This window comes from Cricetulus griseus, chromosome 3 (assembly GCF_003668045.3).
Source record: "Cricetulus griseus strain 17A/GY chromosome 3, alternate assembly CriGri-PICRH-1.0, whole genome shotgun sequence".
Taxonomy (NCBI): domain Eukaryota; kingdom Metazoa; phylum Chordata; class Mammalia; order Rodentia; family Cricetidae; genus Cricetulus; species Cricetulus griseus.
The window spans coordinates 79,967,711-79,985,184 of NC_048596.1; the positions used below are offsets into that span (position 1 = coordinate 79,967,711).

General features: G+C 41.5%; 2 protein-coding genes and 1 non-coding gene across 7 annotated transcripts in view; 2 read left to right on the top strand and 1 right to left on the bottom strand.

The window, feature by feature from the left end:
- The window catches only part of Vwa3a (von Willebrand factor A domain containing 3A), a 133,467-nt gene extending 118,288 nt beyond the window's left edge, over positions 1-15,179 (bottom strand). For all 5 annotated transcript variants that reach the window (XM_035442252.1, XM_035442251.1, XM_035442254.1 and 2 more), the window contains exon 1: positions 14,963-15,179. In XM_035442252.1, the coding sequence (XP_035298143.1) occupies positions 14,963-15,042 (80 nt within the window). In that variant the 5' untranslated portion in view covers positions 15,043-15,179. The remainder of the gene's footprint in view (positions 1-14,962) is intronic.
- Positions 3,458-3,561, top strand: LOC113831298. The gene has a single exon (XR_003484337.1). It is a non-coding gene; the product is annotated as a small nucleolar RNA U13 (small nucleolar RNA).
- Positions 15,052-16,065, top strand: LOC113831297 (rab11 family-interacting protein 3-like). Its single transcript, XM_035441617.1, has 3 exons — positions 15,052-15,058; positions 15,108-15,404; positions 15,847-16,065. Exons 1-3 carry the CDS (start codon positions 15,052-15,054, stop codon positions 15,978-15,980), a joined length of 438 nt encoding a protein of 145 aa, XP_035297508.1. The 3' UTR covers positions 15,981-16,065.
- The last annotated feature ends 1,409 nt before the right edge of the window (positions 16,066-17,474 follow it).

The following is a 17,474-nucleotide window of genomic DNA, read 5'->3' on the forward strand; positions in this document are numbered from 1 at the left end:
AGTCCCATTAATTTTAGCTAACACAAATGCTTGTAGAGCTTTATATGTGTGCATATTTTTAATCCTCACACAGACCTGAGTTATGCTGCCCATGATCATATGCTAAGGAATGGCCCAAGCAGAATCTGAGCTCAAGCTTCAGATATGATGTAGGTAACTGAATATGAGGGCCTTAAATTTTTTTGGTAACAGTAAAAGGTTTCTGAAAACCTTTTAAATAAATCAAAATAAATAAATAAAATCAAAGACAACAAAGCCAAGGTGTTTCCAGCCATGCTGGCCTGTGCACTCACCCTTGTTTCTAAACCCACGTGCATTCTTCCCTGAATGATATCTTTCCATGCAAAGCAAAGAACACTGCCTGAGACACCTCAGCTTAGGTTTGAGACTTCTCTATGCTGTGAACTGTGGTGCTTTTATTGTACAAAGAGACATTTCTGAACATAATGGGAAACAAAGACTTTTAGTGATTTCCTGTTATCATTCTGTACATTTATCAAATTGTTTTTGGATTACACTGTGTCAGAATGTTTGATTTTAAAAACTGAGTTGCTGATTTCAGTTTCATTAGCGAAAAATCATTAAATGAATTTTGGCTTGAGATATAGACAGAATTGCCAACCACTCCTGAAATGGTCTTAAATCTATTCTGCCATTTTGTGCTATGTATTATGTGAAGTAGCATTCTCAGCACTGACAATCATCAAAATATTGATTAGCTGAAAAATGTTGATGATGCCTTACAGTAGCAAATATTCAGCCAAGACTGAATTCTTCATGTAAAATAAGCACATCCTTCTCATCAATATGTAAATATGCTTTTGTCTTTGTTATACAGATACTAAAGAGTTATTTTAAAGATAAATTTCTTGGGGAAGATAGCTGGAAAAAGAGCTCAGTGATTAACAGTATGAGAGCCTGAGTTTAGTGCCCAGCACTCTTGTCTGGCAGCTCTCAACTGCCTGTAACTCCAGCTCCAGGGGATCCCACACCCTCTCCTGGCCTCTGTGGGCACTGTACTCACGTACACACGTACACACGTACACACACACACACACACACACACATAAAATAAATAAATAAATCTTAGGAGAAGTGTGACTAATTATAAGTGAATATTTAATTTGCATACTTCTTCCACACGCCTACTGTGAAGGTTCATATTGTCTTCTTGTCAGGATCTAGAATCACCTATGAGACAAACCTCTGGGCATGTCTATAAGGAGTTTTAGATTGGGTTAATTGATGTCAGAAGACCCATCCTAAATGTGGGTGACACTGTTCCAGGGGCAAAGGTGCCTGACTGAATAGAGAAGGGGAGCTAAGAACCAGTTCATCTCTGCTTCCCGCCTGCAGATGCAATGTGAACAGATGTTTCATGCTTCTAATGCCATGCCATCCCTGCCATGATGGACTGAACTCTCAAACTGTAAGCCAAAACAGACATCTCCTTTCTTAAGCTGCTTTTGTCAGGTATTTGTTAAAGCAATGAGGAAAAGTCACAAATACATCTAGAGATGTGGGGTCCTGGCACAACAGGATTATAAGTATAAAATGTTTGAAGAGCCCTGCCTCTAGATGTTGCCATTTGAGTGCAAACATGAGCAATCTACCCCCTCCCCTCAAATACAGGGTCTTACTTTGAATCCCTAGCAGGCCTGGACTGTGCAGACCAGGGTAGCCTCTACCTTGTATTGCTCCTCCTTGCCTATGATCCCAAATGCTGGGATTACAGTACATTCTATTATGCCTTTCCCTTGCATTCTTAGCTAACCACAGACATGTTCTTGGTATAAACGGATGTCAGAGAACATAAACCTTTTATGGTGTAACTAAGAAATATGTATCCTTAGAAAAATCACTATATTACACTTTCCCATGATTAATAAAATTTTCAAAGATACTAGACAAATATGTACTAAATCTCTTGTATGTGTATTGCATGTATGAATTAGTCCAAATCAACTGCATTAGCCAATAAATTCAATCAACATTTATTAAAAACTCCTCCTTCAAATCCCATTGAAGTGACTGAAAATTCAGACAGACAATTTAGAATTCTACAGCAGCATGGGAAAAAGACAAGAACTTGTCAGAAAAGCATATAGCTAACAAGTTTGGGGGATGTCTAAAAGAGAAGCAAGCTGACAGAAAGGGGGCTACCATCCCTGTAGTCTGTATCAACATGGGCAAAAGATGGTCATTTTTATTACAGAAGTGAATGGATTCTCCAAAAACACCCAGCAAAACCACCAGGTCAGAAAAACAGCAGCTGAGTTCAGGAGCAGATATGCATCGAGTCAGTGGGAACTGAGCACTGAGAATGTCACTTTTCAACCGGTAGAACTGCTTGAATAATCAGGCTGGGAACTTGCTGCAACTGGCTCTGAAGAAAAAAGGCAGAGAACAGTGGAGAGATGAAGGATAAGCAACAGGCTAGTTTGTTAACTCTGGGCTAAAAAGGGATAAAAGTACTGTCAACCACTTCCAGAGGCAAAAAATAAGTAAAAGAAATAGAACAATGGGGAGAAACCCACAATGTACCTACCATTCCTGATAACCAGGAAGGTATTCACACCAAGAACATTAAATCTTAAGTGTAAGTTGGTTCATTTAAACCAGACATTGTACACTGACCACCAGTGTGATTGTAAATGGCTATAGGTGGATATGAGAAACAGCCCTCTCAACTTCGCAGTGTGATTTGACATACAAGGAGGGCTTGTCTTCTGATCCAAAATCTATTAAAGTCTTTTCTAGAGTGGAATTCTAAAGGGAGCCCACTCTACTGGCCCATAAGAGTCATTATAGGGATAAGAACACATACTGTTTTTGCAGAGGGTCCAAGTCTGAACTGGCCCAAGCCCAGCACCCATGTTGAGTGGCTTACAACCATCACTAACTCCATTTCCAAGGGGATCCAGTGCCTCTGGTCTTCTTAAGAACTTGCACTCATGTGCATATATGTACACATATATAATTTTTAAAATTTCTTAAAAAAAGAATTTGCTAAAAAGATTTCAAAGTCATCCTTGGCTGTAGTGAATCTAAGACCAAGCTGGGCTACATGACACCCTGTCTCTACAAACACACCAAAAAAAAAAAATGTACAGGGATTGTAGTTTAACTTAAAATAAAACAAAAAGCTCAAGCCAGGCATGGTAGTGCATACCTTTAATTACAGCACTTGGGAGGCAAAGGCAGGCATATCTCTGTGAGTTCAAGGTTAGTCTGGCCTATGTAGTGAGTTCCAGGACAGCTAGAGCTACAATAGTGAGACCCTGTCTGGAAAACAAAAACCAAACCAAACTGATCCAAACCAAACCAAAACCTCAGTAAAATATATTTAACACGGGAAACAAATGTTTTAAGCTCTAAAACCAAACCAGTAGATTAAAGAATAAACTGAAGGCAAACAAGCTACTTTCCCTTATTCTTTTTAAAATGCTAAAAGTGATTGCTTTTTTGGTTCCTAAGAGTGAACACTGGATGCTCATGTCATTGCATGACATGTGACTCTCACAAACCTGGTTAGGATGATGGCACATTACCTGTCTGACATGAAAAAGGGGGGGGGGAGATTAAAACATTGCATTGAGTTTATTTACATAAGTAAAGAGCTACAGCATGATCCTAAGGACTAGTTTAAGAATCTAACTAGTATTGACCAAGATAACCAGTCAATCTATACATTAGCTTTCATCTTATATTGTTTTAAAGTTGGGAATGATACAGGGTAGCTATACCTCAAATTTTCCAATGAAAATCAACTGATGTATCTTAAAAAAATGAGAGTCTATGTGTTAGTATTCAGGCATCTGTACTGGGCTGTCCTTGGGGATCTGACAGGATACACCCTCAGTTGCAGTCACTGAGAGCACCAACTGTGTACATTCACTACATTTCCTTTTAAAAGGACCCTCCCCCCCTTTCTCTTCTACCACTCTTGTCCCCAGGGACTGGTCTCTGCCCCCCTTCTCTGCCCCTTCTATCTCCTCTTGCAATAAACCTCCCATCAGTCCTGTTGTGTGGTATGACTTCTCCTTGTGCCATTTAAAAAATTACAACACTATGGATATATAACTACTGAATAACTTGATATATATGCACATATTATATATATGAAACAGTTCTCTCTCCTGAATTCTAGTTCCTTTCCCCTTGGGGTTCTTACTCTTTCTTCATACAGAAAATATTTAAAACAAACTCCTCGCTCAGTCACTGCATTCTGCACACTCCTACTTGACAACTCAGGTTCAAAACCTTTGTGTTAACCATGATACTTCCTTTTTTCTTGCCACCTGCAAGCAAGTTCAGGCAGAACACTACTACCTAATATGCAGAGAATAACAACACATCATCTCCTTTTCTCAAGGACCTTTCAAAAAAGTTCTGTACTGTAATAGTTAGGTGTGGTGGCTCACATCTGAAATCCCAGCACTAGGCAAACTGAAGAAGGAGAATTATATTGAGTTCAAGTCCAGTTTGGGGCACATAGTGACTTACAGGGCTATTGTGCAAGACTTTGTCTTAAAAGAAACGAGAAGAATCTATACTTAAAAAAATGTTAGAAGAAACACACAAATAACCAGGCACAGACATGGCACCATGAGAAATGTCCAAGTTGTTAAGGTGAAATCACTTTGGTTTTATAAAGATGTCAATTGAAGATGTCTGCCAGATGGGCAGGATGCAGATAAAATAGGGGCCAGAATGAACATGAGGGATTTGTAGCTTGAGGAAACATAAGCAAAATCTCCAAGATAAGAAGAGAGTTGTACTTAGGACACAGTAACGAAGTGGGGCTATAATACAGAGCTCTGTAAGGAGAAAATGGGACCTAGAATGGAAGGGAAAGTGGAGCCACACTCATAACTGCTAAGTGCCTTTTGTTTTATGGATGCAGACATACTCATGGTTTCTGTCTAAGTACACATGCATTAATTAAAGGCCAGGATTGGCTTTATGGGCAAGTCCTGTAACTCTTCCATCTCTCTGCAGGGTGAATAACTGCACTTATATAAGGATATTGTGAGGATTAAATTAGTTAACACAGGTAAAGTCTGGAACAGTATCTGTCACAAAGTGCTATGCTAAGTATTTACTATGATTACACTCATACTCTGAAAAGATATTTAGCAGCATTGTAGAGAAATAGACTATAATGGAAATTCTTTGCTGTACCTCCTTTATTCATGCAGTTCCACCTCCAAGGACAAGCAGTGCAGAAGACCTCCTGATTATTTAAATACTCATTATTAAATGTATCACATTTATCAAAATCGACTTCCTTTTTGACCATCTGGTCTATTTTATCTCTAAGGAGTACAGGTACTTCAAGGATAAATATGTTTTTCCATGTACTTAAATATAATCCTTCTGAATAGAAGCTGGAGAGATGGCTCAGTGGTTGAGAGCACCTGTTGTTCGTTCAGTTCCCAGCACTCACATGGTGGCTCACAACACTCCAACTCCAGTTCCAGTGTATCTGGAATCCTCTATAGGCACTAGCCATGCAAGTGGTGCACATATAAAGATGCAAGCAAAACATTCATATGCATCAAATAATTAAATCCAAAAAAATTCAGGACCGGAGAGATGGCTCAGTGATTAAGAACAACACTGGCTGCTTTTTGAGAGGGCCTAGGTTTGACTCTCAGTCCCTAAATGGCAGTTCACAGCCAGATGTAACTCTAGTTCTAGGGGATCCACCACCCTGTTCTGGCCTCCACAAAGACCAGACACAGAGAAGGTACACAGATATACAAGCAGGCAAAATACCCATACACATAGAATAATTGAAATATTTCTAAATTAAAAAATCCTTCTGACTATTCAGTACAAGTTCCTTTGGAACCACAAACACTTCAATATCCTTTGTTGTGAGAACGGAAATAAGCCCAGTGACTTAGGGAATACACATGGGAACAGCAAGGAACATTCATGGTAAGATACATATCTGCTTTATCAAAATGATGGAAATTTATAAAGGAAATGGTTACATGTTAGATAATCTAAGAGGGGTTTGAGAATTGCTATTGTAAGTTAGTGAACTGATTAATATAGTGATCTGAACATGGTCTATTTTTAAAGAGAACTTCTATCATAATAGGTGGAAGCAGACCCAATGATGATACAGGTTTATTGCAAACAAAGAGCTAGTAATAAATTGCTCTTCCATTTTCTTATTTGAGTCATACAACTATATTTTTCTGTACTCCTGTTAAATCTCTGACTATAGGATAGGGTCCTTATTTGAACAGATCTATATTAAAAGTCAGCAGCTGCCTTTCTTCTCAATATATACAGCAGCAATTGTCAAAATGCCAAATGTGACATTTTATTTATAGCTGAGTCACATAAAAAAAAAGTGCAGCACGTTTCTAATTAAAAATAAATCAATTAAACAAGTAATTCAAAGAAATGTCTACCTTAAAACTGCACTGGAGTCATACACTGAAACTTTCTTTTCTTTTTTTTTTTTTTTTTTTTTTTTAGTTTTTCAAGACAGTTTCTCTGTGGCTTTGGAGGCTGTCCTGGAACTAGCTCTTGTAGACCAGGCTGGTCTCGAACTCACAGAGATCTTCCTGCCTCTGCCTCCTGAGTGCTGGGATTAAAGGCATGCGCCACCACCGCCCGGCCACTGAAACTTTCTTTACAGAAGCAAATCAGACATGCTGGTTGTTGCACATTCACAGACACGTGTACAAACACAGACTCTTCTGTCAATTCTGAAGTAGCCAGTTTCAGAGGAACAGCATATTCTACTTGCTCAGTGAAAAGCTTGCAAGTACTCAGTGTAACTTACTGTTACCAACAGAGCACACAGCAAGACTGGTACAGGGACATTACTGAAAAGTGGCTCCTAGCTAGGCACTTCTTTAGTAGACTATGGTCAAAACATGAAATTGTTGTTTCTGTAATTATTAAGCTTTTTCAGGACTAGCTGCTTAGCAGGACAAGGAAATTCTAGGGAGTTCTTAAGAAACAAACAAAAAAATACCAGTAAGCGCAAGTTTGAAAGAAAACATTTTTATAATCAAAGCATCATGAGCAGAGACACCTACATGTATGAGTATGAAATGACACCTACATGTATGAGTATGAAATGACACCTATATGTATAAGTATGAAATGACACCTACATGTATGAGTATGAAATGACACCTACATGTATAAGTATGAAATGACACCTACACATATGAGTATGAAATGACACCTACATGCTATCACTGCACCACCTGAGATCCTGGGGAACAGAGGGGAGTAGGTTACTTGATGAAATAACTATTTCACAAACAAGAGCATTTCACTATATGCCCAAATGTCCTCCATAATGTTATATATGATGCCCACTGGTTAAGTATATGCAGTGAAGTGTGGGGAAAGTAAATTCATATTTGTATTACAAAAGCTGTGGACATCCAAAGAAATTCTAAAAGATCTATCTCTGTCAGAGTGATGGCCACACTGTAATCCAGCACCTGGGAGGTCATCCTCAGCTTGGAATGCATGAGACCTTTTCTTTAAAAAGACAACAAAAACCCTGCAATCTGTCTAAAAATAGTAACATGGCTAACAGTGACAATGGGATGTGACTATGCTTCTTTGCTCCAAACCTGTGCATTCTTCCTATGATGCTTGGCTGCCTCTCACTTAGAAAATTCTTTACTCTGTTCCAGATACACATAAACCCAAGGCACTCTTGGTTTGGGTACTTACATGTGTCCCATTAAGTTTATACTGCCACTATACTTACTGTGTAGTCCTTCTACCCAGATTGGACCCAGCTGGGTTTCAAGAATGTTCAACTATAGACACTCTATGCTGTCTTAAATCTCTTTTTGGAACAAGGCATAAGTAAACAAATAAGACAGACAATACAAAAGAGAAACCCTCAAAAAGCTAGGTGTTTTGGCTTCTATGTAATAGTACTAACTATGACTACTATCCAGGTGTTTGCTGTGTATCAGACCATGTGCTAAGCCCTCACATGCTGCATTTTTTCTTAACAGTCATCTTCTGAGACAGGTGGTGGCACACACCTTTAATCCAGAACTTGGGAGGCAGAAGCAAGTGGATCTCTGAGTTTGAGGCCAGCCTGGTCCATAGAGCAAGTTCCAGGATAGCCAGGGCTGTTACACAGAGAAACTCTGTCTTGAAAAACAAAACAAAAGTCATCTTTTGAACTAACTGTATCATCTCTATTTTACAGCTGAGAGATATTGCATGCCTCAAATTCAAGAATCAAAACCTAAATCTGTCAGCCTCCAAATCTTACTGAGCCATCTCACTACTCGGTGGCTCTAAAATAAACCCTCATTTATCAGGCAATGAGTCAAACAATGACACTGGTTTGGTCACTCTATGCTAAACAGTGGAGGACTGATGTTTGTGACTACTATTAAGAGGGACCATGACAGGCACCACCAACCTAATGAACACACTGCCAGCTATCACTTGGTGATTTCCTTTCCTGAATTTCTTCTTTTAATGATTTCTAGTTATTTCTGCTTTCTGTCCATGCTCTTAGTGCCATTTCTTGCTACAAAACTTTCAGGCCTATTATACTGAGTCTCTAGTTACATATCTTTTGAATACTGATAAAAAATGAATTCTGGAAGACCATAAAGGAAAATCAATGCTGTTTACACTGTGAAATTCAGTATCAAATGATTTAAAGTGTTGAGTATATCCTGTGAATATTATAAAAGACCTGTCTTTACTTTTAAAAAGAACACCGGTGGACTATTTTATCATTACAGAATTTTCTTCTATCAACTGATGAATGGGTAAATGTAATTTATTGCTATAATGGAATATTACTCACTAACAAAAAGTATTTTAAAAGTCCAATACGGATGAACTTTGAAAATATAAATGAAAATGCCAATCACAAAATTCTACTTATCTAAAAGACCCAGAACCTGTATCTCTCTAGGCAGAAAGATTAGTGGCTGCTTAAGCTCAGGGCAATGACTTAGAGAGGTAAGCGTGCTTTTTGGACTAATGAAAACATTCTAAAATAGATGTGGTAATGCTGGAGACTTATGGAGAAATAGTATGGTTGCTCTTTAAAGCAGAGAACCCATCTGTAGCTTCTGCTCTCTTGGTACTCAGACCTTGTCTCTCTTGACAAGTCCCCATGGGACTGATGGGACAAGTTCTGAGTAGGCTGGCTTCAGCTATGCTGTCACAGAGCTGTTTCATGCCACATGTCTGTGAACACTGGAGTTACTTTGCTGTTATTATTCAGGAATAACTTCCCCGTACTTAATAAGTGAGTCTGCTTAGGTAGATGCATTTTAATGTTTTAAAACAGTACATAGGCCAGGACCTACACGCTAATGCTGCACCAGTCTCAGGGAACTGTCTATCATGTCACAGTCACCTAGGTGAGACTTAACTACTTCTTTTGGGGAAGATGGGAAGAACCAGAAGGAAAATGATACCTTTTTTCCCTAAGTATCTCCCAGTCTTTAGACTTAAGAAAAAAGGAAACATCCTCATGAAATGTTGGGACATTTTCTGCAAGTTTCTATCCATGAAAGATAGGGGCAGTAGGGAGGGCAGGAAGAAGGGACTGTGACTTCATCTGTTAGCATAAGAGACAAAACCAGGCATACGTAGCCCAGACTTTTGCATGTGAAAACACCTCCATTCTTTCCCTCCAGTGGTCCTGCAGGCACAGGTTCCCACTTCAGCTTAGGACTGGAGAGTTAAGTATACATTTTTGGGATCCAGTAGTAGGAAAGTTCTTGTCCCAAATAAGCCACTCTTCAATTCTTTACAAGTACTAACATCACATTTTAGCTCCTAATTATTTCCCCCTCAATTAATTTAAAATAGGAACAGGGATAAAACTGGCACATGTCATATAATCCCAGTAACCATGATGCAGAGGCAGGACAGTGGGCTGATCTGGCAGGGCTGCACAGTGAATGTGATAATCTTAGAAACAGCATGGTCTGGTCTGTGAAGGTATTTCCAGAAAGGACAGACGCTCCTCAGAGAAGGTAATACCTGGAGGACAGTCTCCATTTAGACATGTCAGAGGAAAACAGTATGTCGCCTGCTTGCCTTGCTTCTTGCCACTGTCTATCCTGTTGTTGCTGCTTGCCATGGGAATCCAGTCTTGGGCCTTGTAGATGTTTGGAGCCAGTCTGGGCTGCTGAGGCATCTACTCCTGGAGCAGCTTCTCAGCCTCTCCACCATGTAAATGACCACTGATGAACACACAGTCCTGTCGGTTGAAGTCAGTCTAGGACATCCTCTCTTATATATATGTGTACACACACACACACACACACACACACAAACACACACATGAGTTTTGGTTCTGCCTCTTTAGAGAACGTTCACTCATACAATAATCTCAGGGCCAGCCTAAAATGGATCCTGTCTCAAAAACCAGAAAGTGTATCAGGGATGAGGGTACCGATGTCTGAGGTACTCCTTCTTCCCCGTGCCTTCAAGTGCCAACATCCATCTGAACAGAAAGAAGAATGGAAGGCCTTCAGGAGCAAATGCAGTAGCCTTTCCTTACACGCCCACTCTAGACTCTGGTTGGAGGTAGAGAAGAAGCCCCAGTAGCCGTTACAGAGAACAGTGTTTAGGGAAGTCACTGAAATGCTTGCTGTAGAGGGATGATACCTCCACACAGGGATCTAGAAATCTGAAATAACTATTGAGCATGCAAAATCTTACAGCATTATTATTATTTTTTTTTGCCACACAAAAGTTTGTTTCTTTAGGGACAAAAGGAAAAAGTGACAGTGAAGTGAAGAAGTATCTATGAAGTCCAAAGCCAACATTGGAAGACTGAAATTCAAATCTGCCCCTGTCCTATTCTATAATCTGGTAAAAATTTGAATCCCTAAAAAATTTAACTTAATTTAAATCTCATTTAAGACAAATGAAAACTGAAGGCAACACTTGAAAGAGCAGATTCCTTCTCAGTACTCAAACTTGGCCTCCTGCATACCAGGCAAGTGTACTACACTACCACAGCCCCAGCAAAGTTTTCTTAAAAAGAACCCTGAAAACAGTGACACTCACATGTCATATACAATACTGAAAAACAGGGAATGTGGAAATGGCAATTTCACATCAGCCAAATGCACTACATAAGCAATACCGCTATTACTGCTGAGTCCACTTGCCAGCGGGAATCTGCCCTCCACAGACAGAATATGTAACCGTGTCATTATATCTACCCAGCACTAAACATTCCTGGGTTGTACTAATGGGCACTGCTAAGGGTCCTTCTTGAAGTGCTTTCCCCAGGCATTTTCCTTTGCACACACTGTTTCATTATATCTGCAGAAGCCACAGCTATCAGAACAAATGCTGGAAAGGTTCCCACAGCTAAGTAAAAATACACAGAATGCATACAAATATACAAAATACCCTTTCTGTATTGCACCAGCACAACAAAAACAAACTTAAAACTCTGCCACTCAAACATGTGGCCCCAATCTTCAAGTAACCCAGTTTCTCAGCAGGGGTTTTGTGTATGACACAGACACTAAGGGCACCAAATGGATGAGAAATGGAGCAAGAGGCACAGTACAGACTGATAGAGAAAGACAAGAAAAAGAAAGCAAGAGGGAAGACACCTAACTCTAAGCTCAGGTATGTTACTCTTGATGCTTACATATTTCCAATAACATCTAGTGAAGTCATTTCCCACAGTAAGAGTTTAAGGCTTACTGAAAAACAGCAACACAAATGTCAGGTACCATTTTTGTTTGTTTTTGATTTTTCAAGACAGGGTTTCTCTGTGTAGCATTTGCTGTCATAGAACTCCTCTGTAGACCAGGCTGACCTTGAACTCATAGAGATCTGCCTGCCTTTGACTCCTAAGTGCTGTGATTAAAGGAGTGCAGTACCATCACCAGTCCATGCACCATTTTTAATCCTTCTTGTGAATTAATGCATTTACCATCACTAGAAGCCAAGGAGGTAGCTACTGTCTTTGTTTTACAGAGGAGGAAGCAGACATGGAAAGGCTACAGGACTTGAGCCAATGCCACAATGCCAGCAAATGATGGTACTTGGATCTGAACCCTGAGCTTTTCCTTAGTTCACTACAGTGGTTTTCAGACTACATTGTGCAGATTGCTTTAGTTCTAAGAGTTCTGCTGTAGATGCATTTTTAAAAATCATTTAAAATTTGCAATAAGATGGCTGGAGAGATGGCTCAGCAGTTAAGAGCACTGGCTGCTCTTCCAAAGGACCCTGATCTGATTCCCAGCATCCACAACCATCTGTTCCTTCAGACTCAGGGCATCTGACAACCTCTTCTGGCCACATCCAGTACCGGGCATATACATATACATGTAGGCAAAATACCCATAGACATAAAGTAAAATAAATTTTGAAAAATACTCTAATAAAACACCACAACCAAGATTAATATAGACTGGATATGGTACATTGAAGGGAAATTGCTCATTTTTGCTACCAAGTGAAGTCGCTCTTGTGGAGACCTTGGAATGAGGCCAGTCCTACCACCCCCCACATCCTAGTTGTACTTCTTGTAACTGTTTTGATTTGAAAAGATGTAACTATTGTTTTTAAATTTTTTTTGTTTTCGTTTTGTGTTTAAACCTAAGACAACATCTAACTGTCTGCTCAGGTAAAACTGCAAACTGAGTATCCAGATGAATATCCAGTTCAAGTGCACCTTGCCAGAGAGCACACACTCAACAGAGGAGGCCTTTAGTCCATTCCCTCTCACCCTCCTCCCCAGCTGCCCACTAAACCCAGGATCTCACACACAAGGCAGGTGCTTAACAATAAGCTACAAAGCTACAATCCCACCTTTAATTTTAACTTTTAGGGGATCTATTTTTTTTGACCCACTTAAGGTAAGAACTAAGAGAATTCTGAAAGCTTTTCCTATTGTTAGCCCTCTTTTAGCCACACAGAATACTTAACTGAAGGATACCCTGAGGTAGTGAGGGAAATTGTTAGGCAGACAAAAACCATCTCTAAAGTGTGTTAACACTTCATTTTAGCACTGGGTCTTACGCCCACCTTCCCCTGCCATTGCACTCTGCTACAGCCCTCACTTTGGTCTTCAATTTCATTGTGTCCACAATTCTACTGACCACACACCATCAGCTTTTTTCCCCCTCACTTTTACTGTTTATTGTGAGTTATCATTACAGTTACTTAGCCAATACCCTCAATACCTTAGCTGCTTTGTCTTTTTTCTTTTTTTTTTCTTTTTTTGCAGGTATATGAAAACCTCCAAGCTTGATGAGGCCTCTATTAGATTTCATATTAGTATTTTTGATGTTTTCTTGTTCCCAAGGGTATTTAGAAAATTACCTAAGCTACATGGATCTCAAAGCAGCTGGCCACAACTAAAGGTCAGTGGGGCAAGAAGGCTGTCACACTGTATGTACCTTCACAACCACTGATGTCCACAAAGCTTTGGTGCTGCCTGACCATCTGGCATGCTCTCTACATCGATTTCCCTTTTTCAAGCATTTTTTTTTTTTACTTTCTTCAAACTTTGGACCACTGTCCCTCCCATGTCTTTGCCAACTCATAGCTGATCTGAAGGTGCTGTATTCATTCCACTCTTGCTTTCTTTTGAATGTGAGTGGCCTCTGCAACATCATCTCAGGAATGCTGCACCATTGCTGTTCTCTTCTCTTATATAATGTATAGTAACAGTTCCCTTCCCGGGTCTATCTTGCTCCTGGACATTTCATCCGACACCTACAGAGATTCTACCTAAAAAAAATCTTTTTCCAATAAGGATCTCTCTACTCACCATCATGATCCCTTTGCTCCTAAGTATGTAAAGCCCCAAACAAAGCCTCACAAACGAGTCACTACACATTCAATTAGAGTAAAAACAACAGTGGTAATGAACCGAATGTCACACACATAGCTGAATAAATTGTCTGGAGTCAGCAACACTTTTAGAAACAGCCCACAGGTATTACCAAATTCCACATGACTCCAAAACATCCTTTTTTACCCATTACAATGAAGAGCTCTGCTAAAACACTACAGCCAAGAGAAATAGAATTCTTTAGTGTTATTTTAATAATCAGTAAATCCGACAGCATGATTTTGTGCTACTAGGTCTAGATTAGAGAGGAGAGGGAGGAGGAAGCAACAAATGTCCCAGCTACAGCCCTTAAATTTTCTTAGGAGCTAAAAATATTGCTGGGCAAACCGAGAACCCTAAGTGACACTTAAGAAGTTTGACAGCATAGCTATACATTTTATAACAAATCGTTTCAAGGAGCCCGGACATTCCCACTCCTCGATCCCTTCACCTGCACTCAACAAGCAGTTCAAAGATGGTCCATAAAGCAGTTCAAAAACAGGATGGTTCCCTAATTCTGAGCTACTCTCCTGACAAATGTTTACATTAATTAAAGGGTTGGTGTCGCAGGTCTGGGTGAGAGAGAGAGAGAGAGAAACAGGGAGTAGGAAAAGAGGACTGGAGCTGAGAACCCTATCAGCGCATTCACCTGGGATACCCTTCGCAAATACGCCCCCCCTCTTTCGTGAGGGCACCCCCACACACAAACCCGCCTCCAGCTCCAGTGTTCCAGCAGGCAGTGCCGCTGGGGCTGCCTGCCACTCTAATGTGTTATTTAATTTTCTAAGTACTATTAAGACATCTCCAGCGTGTATATGTGTGTGTGTGTGTGTGTCTGCGAGTCTGTGTCTGTGTGTGTGCGCGCGCGTGCGTGTGCGTGAGATGCGCTGGAATGAAAGATGGTCCATAAAATGAAGTTTATTATTAGTATTATTATAGCTCCCGGGCCTAAAATAAAGCAAAGATTATAACCACATACTCTTCAAGGGGAAAAGGGGGGAGCCACAGCTAAGCAGCCTCCACCCGCCCCCACGCCGGCGCCGACCTTTAACCCTCGGGACCGCCGACCCCGGGGGACGGCCGCCCTCCCGGGCCGCGCAAGCCACTCACCCGCCGACTCCCCGGTGTTGATCCAGTCCGGGTTGGCGATGCTGGCGATGGCGAAGATATCGGCGGCCAGAAAGAGACATCCTGAGATGATGGTCAGTTTATCCATCGCCCCGCCCCGCTCCCCCCACCCCCCACCGCAGGGCAGGCCGCGGCTTCACGCCTCGCGCCCCATGGGCCGCTGGGCCCCGGGGTCCCCGCGCCGCCGCCCTCGGCCCTCGGCCCGCGCGCGCGCTCGCGCCCTCCGCGCCGGGACCCGCAGCCGCCGCCCGCCCCGGAACTGCTTGGCCCGCCCGCCCCTCACCCGGAAGCGAAGCCGCGCGCCGGCCGGCGGCTCCCAGGACTGCTCTGCCGAGTCTTCCTGAGGGGGCGTCGGCTCAGCCCGGCGCTGTGGGCTCAATAGTGGTTCGAGACAGGGCCCACTGGGGTCTTAAAGATTTGTCCTGTGAGGTTCAGGTGCAGACTATTTCAGAGACAGGGAACAGCCACTGGGGAGAGAGAAAGGGGTTCTGCTAAACGGCCCGTGTGACTAGAGAGCGGTGTGAGAGAAGGTGGGCAGAGGCCAGAGGTGGGATTCGGGTGGGCGAGCGCCCGTGAATCCCAGCACCGGGGAAGAGGAACCTGGAGAGCCATCAGTTCCACGGCAGCCTGGGCTGAATAGTGAGATCCTGTCTTTAGATTCACCAACGAGCCAAGTGTGTGTTTGGATTTTATTTTGTTCCAGACGCAATGTGAAAGAACGGGGGGGGGGGGTTGGGGGGAGGGTTGGCAAGGAGTGTGACGTGACCTTATTTAGTTCGGATAAATAGTTTATAGTTGGGGAGGGGCAGTGAATGTAGGGACCGCAGAAGTGGCCAGATAGTCTAAAGCAGAATTGTGGCTTTCAGGTCCGGTCGTCAAGATAGAGAAAAATGGGCGGCAGATGTGCGTGCTTTGCAGAGCGAAGGACTTGCTGATAGCGGAAGGAGACGAAGAAGAACCTGAAGTGCTTGTTGGTTTCCGACACCCAGATGTTCAGTGATACTATTTACAGAGTGAGGTGTGGAGAGAGCCTTAGATTGGGTGCATACACAGGAAACGATAATATAAATTGCTACAACAACAGAGGGTTTGTCTATGATTTTGCTATGTCCTGGAGGGTTCCACCATTGCTCTCTGCTAGGTCACACCATTAACCCTGATTTTAGATCCATCTCTTTCTCAGCAGACCAAAGAACAAATGGAGATGATTTTTCTGTTATGTGCCACCTAATCTATCTCTAGAAAGACCTAGAAGAGTGACATCTGTGCCTATTTTTGGAATGCCTGCATGACCACAAAACTTAGCAGGTTTCAAATTCCACCAAATCCAGCATCCTTGCAGAAATGTGCAGCACTATTAGTGCACCACGAAGATTAAGGAGAACAGATTGGATTGCTGGTGTAAGACTTCTCAGCCCAAATATTGGTCTTTTAATTACATAATTTATTTTCCCTCTGCTATAGATATTGGCACTAGGTAATTCCAATGTTCTGGTGATCCAGATAGACTGCATGTCTGTTTACTGCCGTAGCTCTTCACCTTTTCTCTTTTTAAGCATTGGAGAGGTTTGAAGGAGTCATAATTTTGGCTTTTTATCTGTTGTGTTGATTGCCCAGGGTAAAAGAAGCTATAATAGCACAGTAGGGAATTCCTGACCAATATTCACTGATATTCATAACTGGCCAAGAGTAAGTGTTGGAACAGTTTGCAACTGTTATAACTCCAGCTTAGTAGAATGAGGCTCCCTTAATTATGGTGTTAAAAAAATACAAGTATAAATTCTTCCTTTTACCTTAACAGTATTTTTAGAACTTCTTGATGTGTATTCCTCCATCCAAGATTCTAGACCTCAGATTAAAGTGTGTGTGTGTGTGTGTGTGTGTGTGTGTGTGTGTGTGTGTGTGTAGGATTAAAACATCTTTTTTCCATCAGGATAGTGGTTGCATATCACTGTAGATAATAGTGATTTACCTGATCTTTTCCTGCCAACTAGGATGGGGGTGTAGTTATAAGAAGCCAAATACACTTTTCACACAGTTCTCCTTATTTCCCATTTTAGTCTCACAATACATTCTTGTTTTTCAATAGCACTGATAATTCAGAGTTCCATGTCTCTGAGGTATATAGGACAAAGCCGTTCCCTTTCCTACAGCTCTACTTGGATTCTAGTAGACTTGAAACTGTGGGCCTTGGGAGGGAAGAGTGAGGTAGAGCAAAAGGGATGCAGAAGTAAATATGTTCTAATCCCAGCTCCGCTGCTGATGTGAACTTAAGAAATCCATGTCCTTGCTTTGGGCCTTTTGTCTCCTATCTCCCCCAAAAGACTCTCTTCATGATAGAAGTATCCCATCACTCACCTGAATAAAACAGCTGGAATCTTTCTATTCAGAGAGGAGCCACCATGCTCTTTATGGCAGAAAACCCTTGGGGACCCAGAAGATCACAGAGGGCCCCCAGGAGGGATCTATGGCTGTCAGCCTGAAGACATAAATA